At 42.0% G+C, this 14,728-nt stretch overlaps 1 protein-coding gene across 1 annotated transcript in view; it reads right to left on the bottom strand.

Annotated features, from left to right (window-relative positions):
• Positions 1 to 1,360: 1,360 nt before the first annotated feature.
• LOC128374139 (POU domain, class 2, transcription factor 2) overlaps positions 1,361 to 14,728 on the bottom strand; it is a 69,293-nt gene continuing 55,925 nt past the window's right edge. Inside the window, exons 5-16 of the mRNA XM_053334403.1 lie at positions 13,219 to 13,341; positions 12,143 to 12,406; positions 11,824 to 11,938; positions 11,563 to 11,654; positions 8,742 to 9,014; positions 8,517 to 8,658; positions 7,731 to 7,879; positions 6,923 to 7,120; positions 6,720 to 6,768; positions 5,898 to 6,045; positions 4,162 to 4,235; positions 1,361 to 1,734 (exon numbers count right to left, since the gene is read on the bottom strand). Of these exons, the coding sequence (XP_053190378.1) occupies positions 1,361 to 1,734; positions 4,162 to 4,235; positions 5,898 to 6,045; positions 6,720 to 6,768; positions 6,923 to 7,120; positions 7,731 to 7,879; positions 8,517 to 8,658; positions 8,742 to 9,014; positions 11,563 to 11,654; positions 11,824 to 11,938; positions 12,143 to 12,406; positions 13,219 to 13,341 (2,001 nt within the window). The remainder of the gene's footprint in view (positions 1,735 to 4,161; positions 4,236 to 5,897; positions 6,046 to 6,719; positions 6,769 to 6,922; positions 7,121 to 7,730; positions 7,880 to 8,516; positions 8,659 to 8,741; positions 9,015 to 11,562; positions 11,655 to 11,823; positions 11,939 to 12,142; positions 12,407 to 13,218; positions 13,342 to 14,728) is intronic.

Here is a 14,728-nt window from a genome sequence, read left to right as displayed (position 1 = left end):
AAAATGCTGAAACAACCCTTAAGACTGTTTGTCCACATCTGCCGGTGGTGTGTTTGTACCCTCTTTGGAGGCAATATAAATACTGCTGAGTTGGCGTACTTTTTGATTTGAGCAAACATCACAAGTATACTGATAATGACGATGATGATGATAATAATGGTGAAAATAGTAATAATAAAAAAAAGCTAAATAAATAACAAATTTGAAAAAAGCAGACATAAGTCAAATGGGATTTTTCCAACATGTATAGTTGGTTTTATCCTCTTTAAGTGCCAGAAAGGTGGGGTTTGCCACAGGAAAGCTTATTTGTATTATCTTCACACTATTAGTATCAGTAGGTATAAATTGGCGTCTTACTTGTTGCTGTTGTAATTATAGTAGTAAACCCCGCCCGTCTGCTACTCCAGGCTGGTTAAAACAAACACTGCTGTAAATGTAAGAGTAGGTTGATCGCTTTAAAGCTGTAAAGAGAGAGGTAGGTAGATATCCTGCATGTGGGATCAGCTGTACTGTAAAACATTAACATCAAACTGTGTGGTGGATTTGGTGAGAAGAAGAAGAAGAAGAAGTAACAGAGAACGTATAAAATAATAGAAAAATAGATGTTTTGTAAAATGAGGAATAAAAGAAAAGAAAGCCTGAGTGAAATGGGGAAAATGTTTTAGCGTGACGTAGGATGGAGTTCTGATCTGATCCTGGGTCAGATCAGGATGCAAAAAGTCTTTTTTTTGTTTGAACTAAAGCTTTTCTCTCCGTTTGTTGTATTTTATGTCTTTTTGGTTTTCAGTTTTTGGTATTTGGAGATTTTGGTTTTCATCTTTGTAAGTGTGTGTTTCTCTTCTTCTAGCATCTTCTTCTTTTTTTAAAAATTTTGGTTTTGCGACCACATGACCTTCCCAGCTTGTTACACAAGTCTTTTTTTCTCTTTTTTTGCCTCCCATCTTTCACACACAGTTTCACTTTTCATCCCTGCCCTCGTCAAGTTTATTCTTTGTTTTTTTTTTAAACTCCAGCCGATAAAAAGCGTGGTGTTCGTTTCACTCTTCGGTGCCACCTCTCCAGCTGTAGATCATTATTTGGTTTCAAATTCCCCCCCTCCGTTCTGCAGTTCTCTCTATCCTCTCCATCCTTCCTCTCTCTTTGCTTCCTCCCCTCATCCATCTGTGTATATTTTTGGCTTCAGAAGACTTCAGCGGGGAGACACAGAGAGAGAGAGAGCGAGAGAGACCAAATCAGAGATGGATCAGACAGAGAGATGGCTTTGGTTGAAGGCGAGGTTGTAAATCTAAATTTATAAAGCTTCCTCCTTTTCCTCCTCCTCGTCCTCCTCTGATAGGATACTTTGGCTGTCAGTCGGCGATCACTCGGCCATGGCCCCTCCCAGGGGTGGGGGTGAGGCTTCGCTGAAGGAACAGAAAGAGGCGGGACTTGAACAAGGAGAGGCGGACTCCTCGGGGCACGAAGTCGGGCTCAAGAGGTCGCTGGCACCGGCGGACGGAGATTGGGTAAGGGACAGCCTTGGACCACAACCGCTGCTGCTGACCAGTCCCATTGCAGGCGTGGAGGCTGTTGCCATGGAGCCTGTCACCATGGGGAGGAGGGTGGGGCGGTTGAGGAACAGGGAAGAGCGGAGGGAAGGGGGGACAGCGGGACCCCCAGGTCCACCCAGAAGTATGTGACCTGCTCCCGCTTCCAGGCCGGAGATGGACAGCTGACTGCCGCTGGCCGCCAGAGCTGCTACAGATGAGAGAGAGGATGATGAAGGGCAAGAGGGATGAACGGAGGACAGGAAAACAAGGTGAAGAGGGAAGAAGGAAGGCGGAAAAAGACAAGAGAAGGGAAGAGGAGATGATGGGAAAAGATTGATGAGGCATAAAAAGAAAGAAGGAAAAGAAAAGACAAAAAAAAGTGATCAATACAAATGGACAAAGTGATGAAGAGAAAGACAGAAAAGGATGATGGGTGAAACGAGTGAAAGGAAGAGCAAATGATGGATGGACGATTCAATTAAACGATGGAATGAAAATGTTGAGAGGGAAAAGATTAAACGGCGGAAAATAGAGAAACGATGGATGAAAAGAAAAAGAAGTAGAAGATAGAAAAAAGAAAGTAGAAGAGAGAAGTCAGTGAACACATCAGACACATCGGCAACACAGGAAACATTAAAAACCCGTATGGTGGAGATGATGATGATGATGATGATGATGATGATGATGATGATGATGATGATGAGGAAACACTGTAGAGTGATGTATACTTTTCTTATACTTTTTTACACTTTTTTCTGCTTTGAACAAATCAAATGAAAATAATTAAAGGATGTTTTCACCCAAGTCAAACAACATTCAAACAAATCTGCGCTACAAAGTTGAGTTTCTATGAAAACTCTTAACTGTGGCTTCTGTCGATAATGAAATGATCCTGCAGAAACACATTGTTGAATTTTTAAATACTGTGAAGGACTCAACACCTGCAGATGTGACTAGATACCACCAGTAATTGTTCTAATACATAATATTATTATTTTTTATTATATATTTTACTACTATTGTTTTTTCTTGCTTTTTGTACTTATCATTTATTATTCTTTATCCTTTTTTATTGATGCTTTTCTATTTTTACTGTCCACTTAGCTGCTGCAGTACAGCACATTTCCCCATCAGAGGACTAATAAAAGAATATCTCATCTTATCTCATCTTACCGTATCTTTTTAATTTGGGTAAACTCAACCGTTCTATCTTTGAAATCTCACATTTCCATGTAAAATGTGTTTAAAAGTATGTAATGTAATGAGTCAGTGAAACATGAAGATGGAGATGATACAATACAAACCTGTACACACATGCACATACACACACACACACACACACACACACACACACACACACAATCCACACGTTGAAGCGATGGATTGAGCTGGTTGCTTGTGGTGTAGAAAATGGAAAGGAATGAGTTTTGTGTGAACTCAAAAGCATGAATAAAATTGCCTACATCAATATTCGGGGGGTGGGTGGGGGGGGGTCTCACTGGGTCTCACTGTCCATAAAACAATTAGTCACTTAAAGATGTTTACATTAAATATTTAATGAGACATATTTCAAGCCTGAAGGATTCATTATTACATTATATTCAAAGGACAGATAACACCTCAGAGCTGAGAAGCCTTCTGCACACATGGCAGAAAGAAACATGAACTCTCCTTTAACAGAGAGTGACACCTGCTGACTTTTTGAATTTCCAGTGTAATAGTAAACACTTTTATCCATCACAGCACCGTGAGTGTAAACATTCATAGTTCGAGCGGCCCCCAGAGGGAATCAAACCTAAAAATCCTTTTCACGTCAACCCTTCAGTTCAGTTCAAACCCCCCCCCCCCCCCCTCTCCCTCTTTCACTGAGGCGCCTCTTTCTTCTCTCCTCGGCCTGTAACTCTATCAGAGCCGGCAGTGTCAGAGCCGCAGTCTCCGTAACAGACTGTATCCTTCTCATCAGCACATGGCCCGGAGGAGGCCGGCTCTGAATGACGCCGAGAAGAGCGGGAGAAAAGGGGGAAAAAGGGGAATAGGGGAAGGTCTGAATCGGCAGTATAGGGAGATGGATGGATCATGTGACGGATTCAAAGCTGAGCTCGACGAACCACATTTGTGATGCTTAATTGATTTGGCAGCTTTTAAAAGTGGAGGAATGTTTGAGTGGAGACTAGTTATTTAGCCAACAGGCCTTTATATTAGCAGAGGTGGGATTGTGCCTGTTCAACTATTTACTGTAAGCTGACTCGGCCTCCTAAGCTTTGCCATAAGGGGCTCTTGTCACTTTGTGATAAAGCAGGCTATTGTATGAGAATCAAATTGAATCTTTCACCATACTGAGCCATTCAAAAAGTTTGTGCTGAAGAAGGAGGAGTGTGCGCTGGGCTCGCTGTTGGCTACGGTCGTCTGAGGCTTTGCAAGGAAATTCATTTTTGGATAGAATGGATGAAGAGTGAAATGGGAAGGGGGGACTTTAGAAAATGGAGGTTCATGAAGACCCGCTGGGCCAGAGGGGACAGTCTGCATGCAACAACACACACACACACACACACACACACACACACACACACACACACACACACGCACACACACACCCATGAACACACACACACACCCATGCAGTCACACACACCTTGCATGGTAGCCAGGGGATTGCTGCCAATGAGGGCCTGGTTCATCCCTGTGCTTACTCCCATCATTGTGTTCCTAAAATGTGAATGGACCGCACATTCACACACACACACAAAGACACAATCCACACATGTAGAGAAACAGTTGACAGGTTAAAATCTAAAGATGGGTAAACCCAAATCAATTATCTGCAATGCAAACCTGGAGGCTTCAGTCTATTGTCTGATGATTGATTCGGCGGCTTCTTGTCATTCCCTTGTCGTGACTTGTACAACACAGGTTTGCCGTCAAACCAGTGTGACGGAAGTCTGAGACACGTACCACTTACTCCTCAGCAACATGTATGAACATATGTATCACATGATGTACAGTTAAAGGTGAAAGAGTTCAGAAGGGTTCACACATGTCAAAAACAACACAAGCACTCCAACAACTCTAAGAGCTCTTGAATAGAGACGGTCTATCTACTGTATGTATGTGTGTGTAGGTAGGTATGTGTGTGTGTGTGTGTGTAGGTAGGTAGGTAGGTAGGTATGTATGTATGTATGTATGTAGGTAGGTAGGTAGGTAGGTATGTGTGTGTGTTTGTGTGTGTGTGTGTGTGTGTGTGTGTGTGTGTGTGTGTGTGTGTGTGTGTGTGTGTGTGTGTGTGTGTGTGTGTAGGTAGGTAGGTAGGTAGGTAGGTATGTGTGTGTGTTTATGTGTGTGTGTGTGTGTGTGTGTGTGTGTGTGTGTGTGTGTGTGTGTAGGTAGGTAGGTAGGTAGGTAGGTATGTATGTATGTATGTAGGTAGGTAGGTAGGTAGGTAGGTGTGTGTGTGTGTGTGTGTGTGTGTATGTGTGTGTGTGTGTGTGTGTGTAGGTACTTAAACTTTAAATAAACAAGTGATCAGCAGCACGGATCACGGAGGGTTGATTTATAATGTTAAAAGTTAGGTTTGGTTGTGCGTTTCACTTTTGAAAAGAAAAAGAGAGAGAGAGAGAGGACGGCTGGTAAGCTTTTTCTGAGAGAGGGTAACACACACATCAGAGCGTGGTGGGGCTTCTGAGCTCTGACTTACTGAGCGGGCCCAACCAGAGACATCGAGCGTACACAGGAGTAAAAAAAAAACAGAGGTGAAAGCAGCAAAACTAGAAATGTTTGATTGGCAGGAGAATCAACCAATGGAAGGCCGTAAAATGCTTCTATGGTTTAACCTCAGTTTAGTCTCGCTGGTGAAGTCTGTATTAAAGCTATTTAACTTATTAAATCCTTTTTAACTGATACTTTTGTCAAGAAGCAATCGCCCCATTTCAAACGGACACCTGTAAAAAACACTAGAGATACTTTTCTCTTTAACCTAGTGCTGCAATTAATGATTATTTTCGTTGTGTTAAGAAAGTTCCCAGAGCCCAAGGACGCATCTTGAAAAGCTTGTTTTTCTTTAAATGACTAAAATCTAAAGCCCAAATATAGTTAAGTGACATTGACATTGCTTCATAAATGACTTAAAAGATTCTTGTGTTATTATAATAGTTTGAGAGCTACTTCCATCTATCTTGCACCTGAGTACTATTTAACATTTTTAAGCACCAGTAGATGGTTACAATGATATATAACTATAGCTTACATGTTAAGTATTTGTTCTCTTTTTAAGACAAATATAAAACAAACATATTTCAAACCTCTTGTATGAAAACCACTTGAAGATTGGAGACCAAGTCTTTTTTAAATAAATGCATCATAGCTTGCACTCACCCGGTGTTGAGCCCATGGGTCCCGAGGCTGGCGGGGACGGGGCTAGCTGTGCTATGAGGGGGCGTGGTCACAGAAGAAGAGATGGAGCCTATAGCGGCCGAGCTGACCGGAGTCATGGGGCAAGATGCTGAAGGTGACAAACTGGCGGCTGAGGGGCAGGAGGGAGAGAAAAGGAGTGATTAGGATGGTGTGTAGCAGGTTGTGTCAGACTTTGTTGTCGCTGTCTTTGTTGTAGGTGAATTACAGCGTTAGCAATAAATAAACACATCATTGACACAGTTCTTCATTAGCAGGAAGAACTCTGAGCTTTTTGAGGGTCTTCTTTAACTCCATACTTCAGCCTGCAGAGGGAGTTTCCACTGCGGAAAGTATTAGCCTCGGCTCAACGGGCCAATAAATTTCCAGCTGTGTTTGTTACCTGTCAGGTCATCTGTCATATCTGTGAAGCCTGGGATAGCTCCCACTGTAGCCAAGGTCCATAAATCATGAGGACGAGTCATGACTCATGGAGGTAAACAACTCAAGATGGGACTAGTGCTTCTATGTTGTTGTCAACAAAACATCATTGTTTTCTATTTTCTATTTCAGTCCTTATCTCATAGACACCACTTTTTAAAAATGATGAGTGTTCAGTGTTTCAACAAACCAGCGAACAGCTCTGAAAGAACAGAAATATCAACTTCTTCCAAATAATGGCAGAGCCAGTTTAATCTTCCTGTGACCGACCTTTGGTTTCCAGAACACTATTGAGAAGCCCCGCTCAAACCTTTAATAATTTATTGATGAGACTCTACACAGGCGCAAACAGCAATTACAGCTCACCTGTTGTGCTGAGGCTGGTGGTGACCTGGGACAGACCCTGACTCGATATCTGGACAGGGGAGGAGAAGAGAAAGACAGGGAGAGAGAGAGAGAAATCAGGAAATATAAAATATCAAGCCAACCTTTAAGAAATAACACAAAACAGTGATATGGTGGTAGAGTCGGGTGGTAAAGGCTCAGATGGATTCATGGCGTGCATCTACCATGTGCGGGCTGTAGCAAGAGGCTTTGTGCGTCACAACAGGCGAGGTCTGGCTGGGCAGGGGAGGGGTGGTGCTGCTGGAGGGGTTGATGCGTTTCTCTTTCTGCCGGCGGTTGCAGAACCAAACGCGAATCACCTCCTTCTCCATGTTGAGCTGTTCCGCCATCAGCAGGATCTCCTCCGAGGTAGGCTTCTGGTTCTGAGGAGGAAAACAACAGAATGAGAAGTAAATACACAGAAATAGAGATGAAATGTTAATATGATGATATCATTAGCTTGTAATTAGCGTGTAATTAGCCTGTAATTATAATATATGCCAGGGATGTCAAACATGCGGCCCGTGGGCCAGATCCGACCCGCCGAGGGGTCCAATCCGGCCCGCTTTCCTTATTTCTCCCTTCTTTACATCTTGCATCCCTTCCTTCTTTCCTGTCTTATTTCCTTCCTTCCTGTCTTATTTTCATTCCTTCCTTCTTTTATTCCTTCCTTCCTTTATTCCTTCCGTCTTTCTTTCCTGTCTACTCTTCCTTCTCCTCCTTCTTTTCCTTCCTTTCTTCCTTCTATCTGTCCTTCCTCCCTTTTTTCCATCCATCTTTCTTTCCATCTTTCCTTCCTTCCTTCCTTCCTTCCTTCCTTCCTTCCTTCCATCCATCTTTTTAATGATCCAGCCCATGTGAGATTAAAACAAAGATTGCGTGTTTGGTGCAAAAACCTATTTTCATGCCTTGTGATAATGTTGTGATCATCAGGACTGAAACTGTGCATGCTGACATAGAGCCGTTAAGCTAACCAGCTAACCGCTAACTAACCGTGCAGAAGTTGCGCTCTAGTGCCACACGGACGTTGGTCTCGATGCTGGTGCGTTTCTTCCTGCGTCGGCCGGGTAGACCCTCCATGCCCAACAAGGGGGAGGAGAGAGAGGAGGGGCTGGGGAGCATGTTGTCTACTGCCATGGTTTCTGCAGAGAGAGATAGAGAGAAGGAACAAAAGAGAGAAGATTAGGACATGCAGGCCAACAGCTATCGTACAAAGTATCTATCTATCTATCTATCTATCTATCTATCTGTCTATCTGTCTATCTATCTATCTGTCTATCTATCTATGTATCTATCTGTCTATCTGTCTATCTATCTATCTGTCTATCTATCTATGTATCTATCTGTCTATCTGTCTATCTATCTATCTATCTATCTATCTATCTATCTATCTATCCATCTATCTATCTATCTATCTATCTATCTATCTATCCATCTATCTATCCATCCATCTATCTATCTGTCTATCCTTCTATCTATCTATCTATCTATCTATCTATCTATCTATCTATCTATCTATCTGTCTATCTATCTATCTATTCATCTATCTATCTATCTATAATATTGTACTATACTCTAAATATATAAATTGTAATAATAAGATATTACAATTTATAATAATAAGTTTATATCCCTAACCCTAAGTCCTTCCATAAAAATAATTAGAATTTATGCACTCTACTTTTCTATGTTTCTCATTTTGAAATCTTGAAGCCATGCAAAATAAATCAATGTGCTTTTTGAGGAAAAAAGTCAATTTCGGGTGTTTTGGGTCCTCACCTGCATCATTGAGCCACTTCTCGAGCAGTGGCTTCAGCTTGCACATGTTCTTAAAGCTCAGGTTGAGGGCTTCAAAGCGGGAGATAGTGGTCTGGCTGAAGTCGTTACCGTACAGTTTGCCCATCGCCACGCCGACGTCTCCCTGATAGAAACACACAAACAATGTCAGAAACACACACAGACGACTTTGTGTCCATCTTCTTATTTTCTCCATCTTTTTTTTACCTGGGTGAATCCCAACTTGATGCGCCGTTGTTTGAAGGTGCGGGCAAACTGTTCCAGCTCCTCCAGGTCGCTGGGCTCTTCCCCCAAGTGACCCCCGTGACCCCCGTGACCCCCTCCAGGAGTCAATCCGGAGGACAACGAGGAAGCCATGGCACTGCTTGACGCTGAGGTAGCTCCTACAGACGTCACCACGCCAACGCCGCTGCCGACGGTGGTAACTATGGAGCCGCTACTGCTGCTGCTTCCACCGACGACATCGCTGCTCTTCTCCCTCTGCGACGCCAGGAAAGAGAAAGATGGAGGAAAGGTGAATAAACACAAGCTTTATTGAAATGGCCTTGCTAAGAGTTGAGCATGTGAGGCCAGAGAAAACAAAGGAAGTGTTACTATGATTTATTATACATGTTGAATTATACATAGAAAGAAATCATGAATACACATCAGGTAATTAACTAGAAAAGACTCATTTGACCTTATGTGCCTTAAAGGATTGTATAGATCTTTTATTCTAAACAGGAAGAAAAAAAAAAGCTATGAATTTAATAACTGGAAATTGTGTTTAACCTCGGCTTCCCACTGGGTCAAATGACACATTCTGTAAAATCGAAGTAAGAATCTGACCCTTGAGCTTTCGGGATTATCAACTAATTGAGCGAGCATCATGCGTGATATTTCCTGCCACGCGGTTCATTTACATCTCTGCCGTCTCTCTCTGCGCTGAAGACACACGAACAAGCAGAGCACACCCGCTGTTTGTGTCTGACATGACGTCATCGCTGCATAATGAAAACTCCTGTAATGATCCTTGGCTGTGTGAGGATGCATTCATGCATTAGGTTATAGGAGATAATGGCTGAGAGGAGAAGAAGAGGCGAACTGTTTGACTTGGTGGTGAATGTATAATCAAGATTCAAGGTCCTCATTGGATTCAGAAAACCTGCATCCATTATGAAACCAACCTGCTATAGAATATGTTTTGTATTAAGTAGCGACCTCAAGCTTTTTCCTGTGGCAGACAGGTTGCAGCACACGTCAGCGATTTGTTCAACATATAAAGTGACTTGTACTACATGTGTCTAAAAGCTATAAAGCAGGGGTGTTAAACATGCGGCCCGTGGGCCAGAACCGGCCCGTCGAGAGGTCCAATCCAGCCCAGTTTCCTTCTTCCTCTTTTCCTTCTTTCCTTCTTTCCTTCCTACCTTTCTTCATTCCTTCCTTCCTTGCTTCCTTCCATCTGTCCTTCCTTCCTTCCTTCCGATCTTCCCTTCCTTCCATCTTTCATTCCTTCCTTCCTTACATCTGTCCTTCTTCCCTTCATTCATTCCTTCCTTCCATCTTTCCATCCTTCCTTCCTTACATCTGTCCTTCTTCCCTTCATTCATTCCTTCCTTCCATCTTTCCATCCTTCCTTCCTTACATCTGTCCTTCTTCCCTTCATTCATTCCTTCCTTCCTTCCTTCCGGTCTTCCCTTCCTTCCTTCCATCTTTCATTCCTTCCTTTCTTACATCTGTCCTTCTTCCCTTCATTCATTCCTTCTTCCCTTCATTCACTCCTTCCTTGCCTTCCTTCCTTCCTTCCTTCCTTCCTTCCTTCCTTGCCTTCCTTCCTTCCTTCCTTCCTTCCTTCCTTCCTCCCTTCCTTCTTGTCTTCTCTTCTCTTCCTTCCATCTGTCCTTCCTGTATTCTCTTCCTTACCCTCCTTCTTTTCCTTCCGTCCTTCCTTCCTTTTAGTGATCTGGCCCACATGAGATCATATTGGGCTGTATGTGGCACTTGAATAAAAATGAGTTTGACACCCCTGCTATAAAGCATAAAGCAGAGCAGAGCTTGAAGTACAATCAACAGTTTTTTTTTTTTTTTTTTTGCATCCTCCGTCTGGTTTGCAGCAAATAAAGGTTGATACTTGTGACTGTTAGCCTGATAGAAACTCAGTGTTTGACCTATTTTACTTACAGGTAAACAAGACTAAGAGTCTGAAGGCATGTCAGCAGTTCAGTCACAGTGTCAACACGCTGATATTTAGCAGGTGTAATGTTTACCATGCTCACCGTCTTAGTGCAACGTGTTAGCTGATCAGCATTAAACACAAAGTACAGCTGAGTGTCAGTAGTTTTGCAGATGAGTCAATGACGTTTTTTGTTGTCTTTGTGGTTTAGTCAAATTTAAAGAGGTTCAAATGTGAAAATGAACGTATGAATAACCTCAACACGTTGTTTTTTTGTGGACCCAGCATCAAATTTCTGCTTTTAATCCATTTTGAGAGAATATATTAGAGGATTATGGTAAAAATGTCTAAGTGGTGTAACCATAAAAACTTTGTACCACTTGTTTAAAAACTTGAAATTCTCCACCATAACACCATACACACCATATCAACTAGTTTGGCATGATATTACATTATAACTTTTTATATTTAATAAAGCTAATGGAATAAAATTGTTCTATATATTACATTTAATCTGGAGAATCATGGAGATCAGGAAGCAAGTACACTTAAATACACTGTAGGTGGATAAAATATTGTATATTTAATTGTTTTGTGGTTACACCATTTGACATTTTCAGGAGTTCAGTCTTTATTTTGGTTAAAAATGGTGCAATATTTTTGAATTGTTCATGTTGCCAGCCCTTATTTGTAACTGACCAGGTATTATATTAGTCCTTACAATTCAACCTCTAAGTTATTAGGATATTTGGGTATCAAAGACCGATTGTCAGTCTTAGAGCCTCTAGCAAAAACAATCCCACTCCTCTGTAGTTAAGGTCTGTAGTCAAACGAGCTCTCTCTCTCTCTCTCTCTGTCTGAAACACATTGTTTTACCTGTGCTTGGAGTCCCAGGCGAGGTGGGGTTGTCAGAAGTCCTCCTGGGCTTGGCTGAGGTAGCTGGATCAGATTTTGTGTCGAGAGCATAGCTGTGGAATGAAGAACAATATTTAATCAATCTGTCAATCAAATGATTAAATCACTCAACCAACAAAGGCAAGGCGCAAGAGAAATGCTAAAATACTCCAACAAGCTAAAGTAAAGGAGTGATTTAAGTAGACATGATTGGAGATCAGGAGTTTCCCAAGTTGACCTCACCCTGCTGTTGCTGCTGTGCCTGTGTGGGCTGAGACAGGAGGAACTGGGCAGGAGACTGGAGAGGATGACCTGGCATCAGAACCAGCTGCTGGAGCTGCAGAAGCTGCTGGATGTCCTGTAACATCAACACAAATACAAACACAAACAGATTTCAATACAGAGCAGGAGCAGAAATAAACCAGGCTAAAGGTCATTTAGAAGAGTCAATCCATCAATTTAGAAAAAAAATCTTTAAATATTATTTTTTTTAAATGACAGCCAAAGATGTGCACAAGCGTCAAGACATAAACAAGTGCACACTATTCATTAAAGCGTATACCTGGGCCGTGAGCTGGATTGGCTGTGACAGAGCCAGCTGCGGTGGTGGATGCGGTGCTTGGACAGTTTGCTCCTGTTTGGTTGGCTGTTGCTGCTGCTGCTGAGATTGTGATTGGTTCTGCTGCTGCTGTTGCTGGTTGGCCTGTTGCTGCGCGGCAGCGTGAGCGGCATGGGCAGCGTTGGACTGCTGAACGGCTGCTGCCAGGAGCTGAGCTTGAGCCTGTTGGAGGAGCAGTTGCTGCTGCGCTGGGAGGAGAGCGGCAAGCTGGGGAAGGGGGGGGGGGGGCAGGAGGAGGAATAGGCCAAAGACAATGACGAGAGAGAGAGAAAGGAGGAGGATGATGGGAATTGAGATAAAGATGAAAACATGCACAAGGGAGAGGATAGAGGAGAAGTAGAAGAAACAAAAAGATGAGGGAAGGATCATGTAGAGGAAGAAATAAAATGAAGACAAAAGTCAGGAGACAGAACAAAGAGCAGTGTCAGCTAAGCAATCCCATAAGAGAGGTGTAGGTGAATCTGTTAGCCGACAGTTAAAGCATGCCAGAGCAAGACAAGCAAGACAAGCCACCCACTTAACATAAAGACCTTCAGATGAGCTACGTCAAGCTACAGTATGTGAATATTTCTGTGCAAGAGTTGTCTTGTCCCTTCAGGGCAGGAATGTGCATTCACTATATATTTCCTTGAACATTACTGTATGACAGGCATGTGAAATAATACCCTAAAGTTAAGACCTACTTAAATGGAGGCATGTTAGTGAACGGTGGAGTGAATAGAAACCATGATGGAGAATACTTCAACACAATTGTACATAACGAAACTAAATTTTTAAGTAATAATAATAATAATAGCAATGATATTAATAATAATACCAATACACTGTGATGCACTTTACTGTATATACTGTACTCAGTAGTCAGAAGTTACAGTATATCTAAATTGGTCTTCATGGTCATCAAAATGAACTGATGATGTGGGTCAGATCTACTTGCTAGATATAATGTAATATATAAAAATGAATAATGTGTGTGTGTCTGTGTGTGTGTGTGTGTGTGTTTGTGTGTGTTTTCTTACTCCTGCTAGCTGACTGCCAGCCAGCATCATCTGTGTGTGGTGGTGTTGGGTCTGTTGCTGTTGTTGTGAAGTAGGAGCAGGAGGAACGGCACTATGGATCATCTCAGAGCTCTCTGTCTTTCCCTAAATGGTGAAAACAAAAGCAAAATGTTATTAATATGAGAAAGGTTTGAAACATGCAGCGTCACATTCACACAGTGACTCACACCGATTCAGCAGATCCTAATCTCACTTTATACAAGAAATGAAATGATACTTGCAGAAAATCAAACTGCTCTTTAACTCAGAGCTGCAAGAAAATGTCAGATGAGTTTGTGGGAAGTTACTCTCTCTCTCTGTTTGAATCCTGCCTGCACACCCATAAGACACACAAACCCTTTCTATCATCCCGCCTCTAGAAGGAAACCAGAAACACAAAGCCCAAAAAAATGCACACTCAGCTAATTGTGAGACACTGTTGTATATCGCAAGGAAATGCCAACCAGTTTCTGCACACTTCAAACTGGTCTGCTAAACAAAAAGCTCCAAAGCTCCACAAAGTCAGTGAGGAACGTTTTAATTTTTCACAATAAAAGTCTTCCTTTTTTTTTTTTAGTCATTCAAAACCTGACACATGATCTCAACCTGCAGAGATTATACTATTTTATAAAGCTTTTATTGAGTCCATTTTTAACGTTTTGCTTGATTTCGTTTTATGGAAACTTGTCACTAAAGAACGATAATTGTCTGCTAAAAAAAGTGAAAGAAGCCGCAGTAAGGTAATTGGCATGTAGCAGCGTTCTCTCTCAGAGATCTTTGACAGATACTGATCATCCACTTTTGGAGGAATTCATCCCCCTGCCATCTGGACGGAGATTTAGGCGACCTCAAGCACCAACAAACAGGTTCAAATGTTCTTTTGTCCCCCTAAAAACAACATTTCTTATTTTTATTCGGCTTGAGATTGATCAAGTTTGGTTGTGTTGTATGTAGTGGTGGGCCGTTATCGACATTAATGTGAGACTCTTATTGGGCGATAAAAAAAAATATCGCCGTCAATCTATTCTCAAAGTTGGGTTGGGAGCTGGGTCTATACTGCGAAAGCTATGATGACTTTCACCTTGATATTTTAGCGCGGATGTATACCTGTCATAGTTGAACAGCTTTCTCAAGCAGTTTGTGATGCATTTTGGAAACAGGAGATGAGCCCCTGGTCTAATGCGCCACCTGGCTTGAGAAACCCGTTCTTAAAGACTTACTTTTAGTCATTATTTGGGTAGCACACATATTCTGAATGACTTCGGCAGAATTCAAATGAGCCATTTTAATCTAGATGAATCTAGATTAATTCCAAGATTACAGTGAGATTAATCTAGATTAAAAAAATAATCTATGCCCACCACTAGTTGTATGTCACTGTTTATTTATCTATTTATGGTTGTTGTGTTAGTTGGTTGTTTTGTTACTGTCACTGCAAACCAAATTTCCCCCTCGAGGGACAATAAAGCTCTGAACTGAACTGAACGAACCC

This window comes from Scomber japonicus, chromosome 15 (genome assembly GCF_027409825.1).
Source record: "Scomber japonicus isolate fScoJap1 chromosome 15, fScoJap1.pri, whole genome shotgun sequence".
NCBI classification, from domain to species: domain Eukaryota; kingdom Metazoa; phylum Chordata; class Actinopteri; order Scombriformes; family Scombridae; genus Scomber; species Scomber japonicus.
Note: the sequence above shows the minus strand (reverse complement) of the source record. Positions and strands in the feature narration are given on the sequence as shown.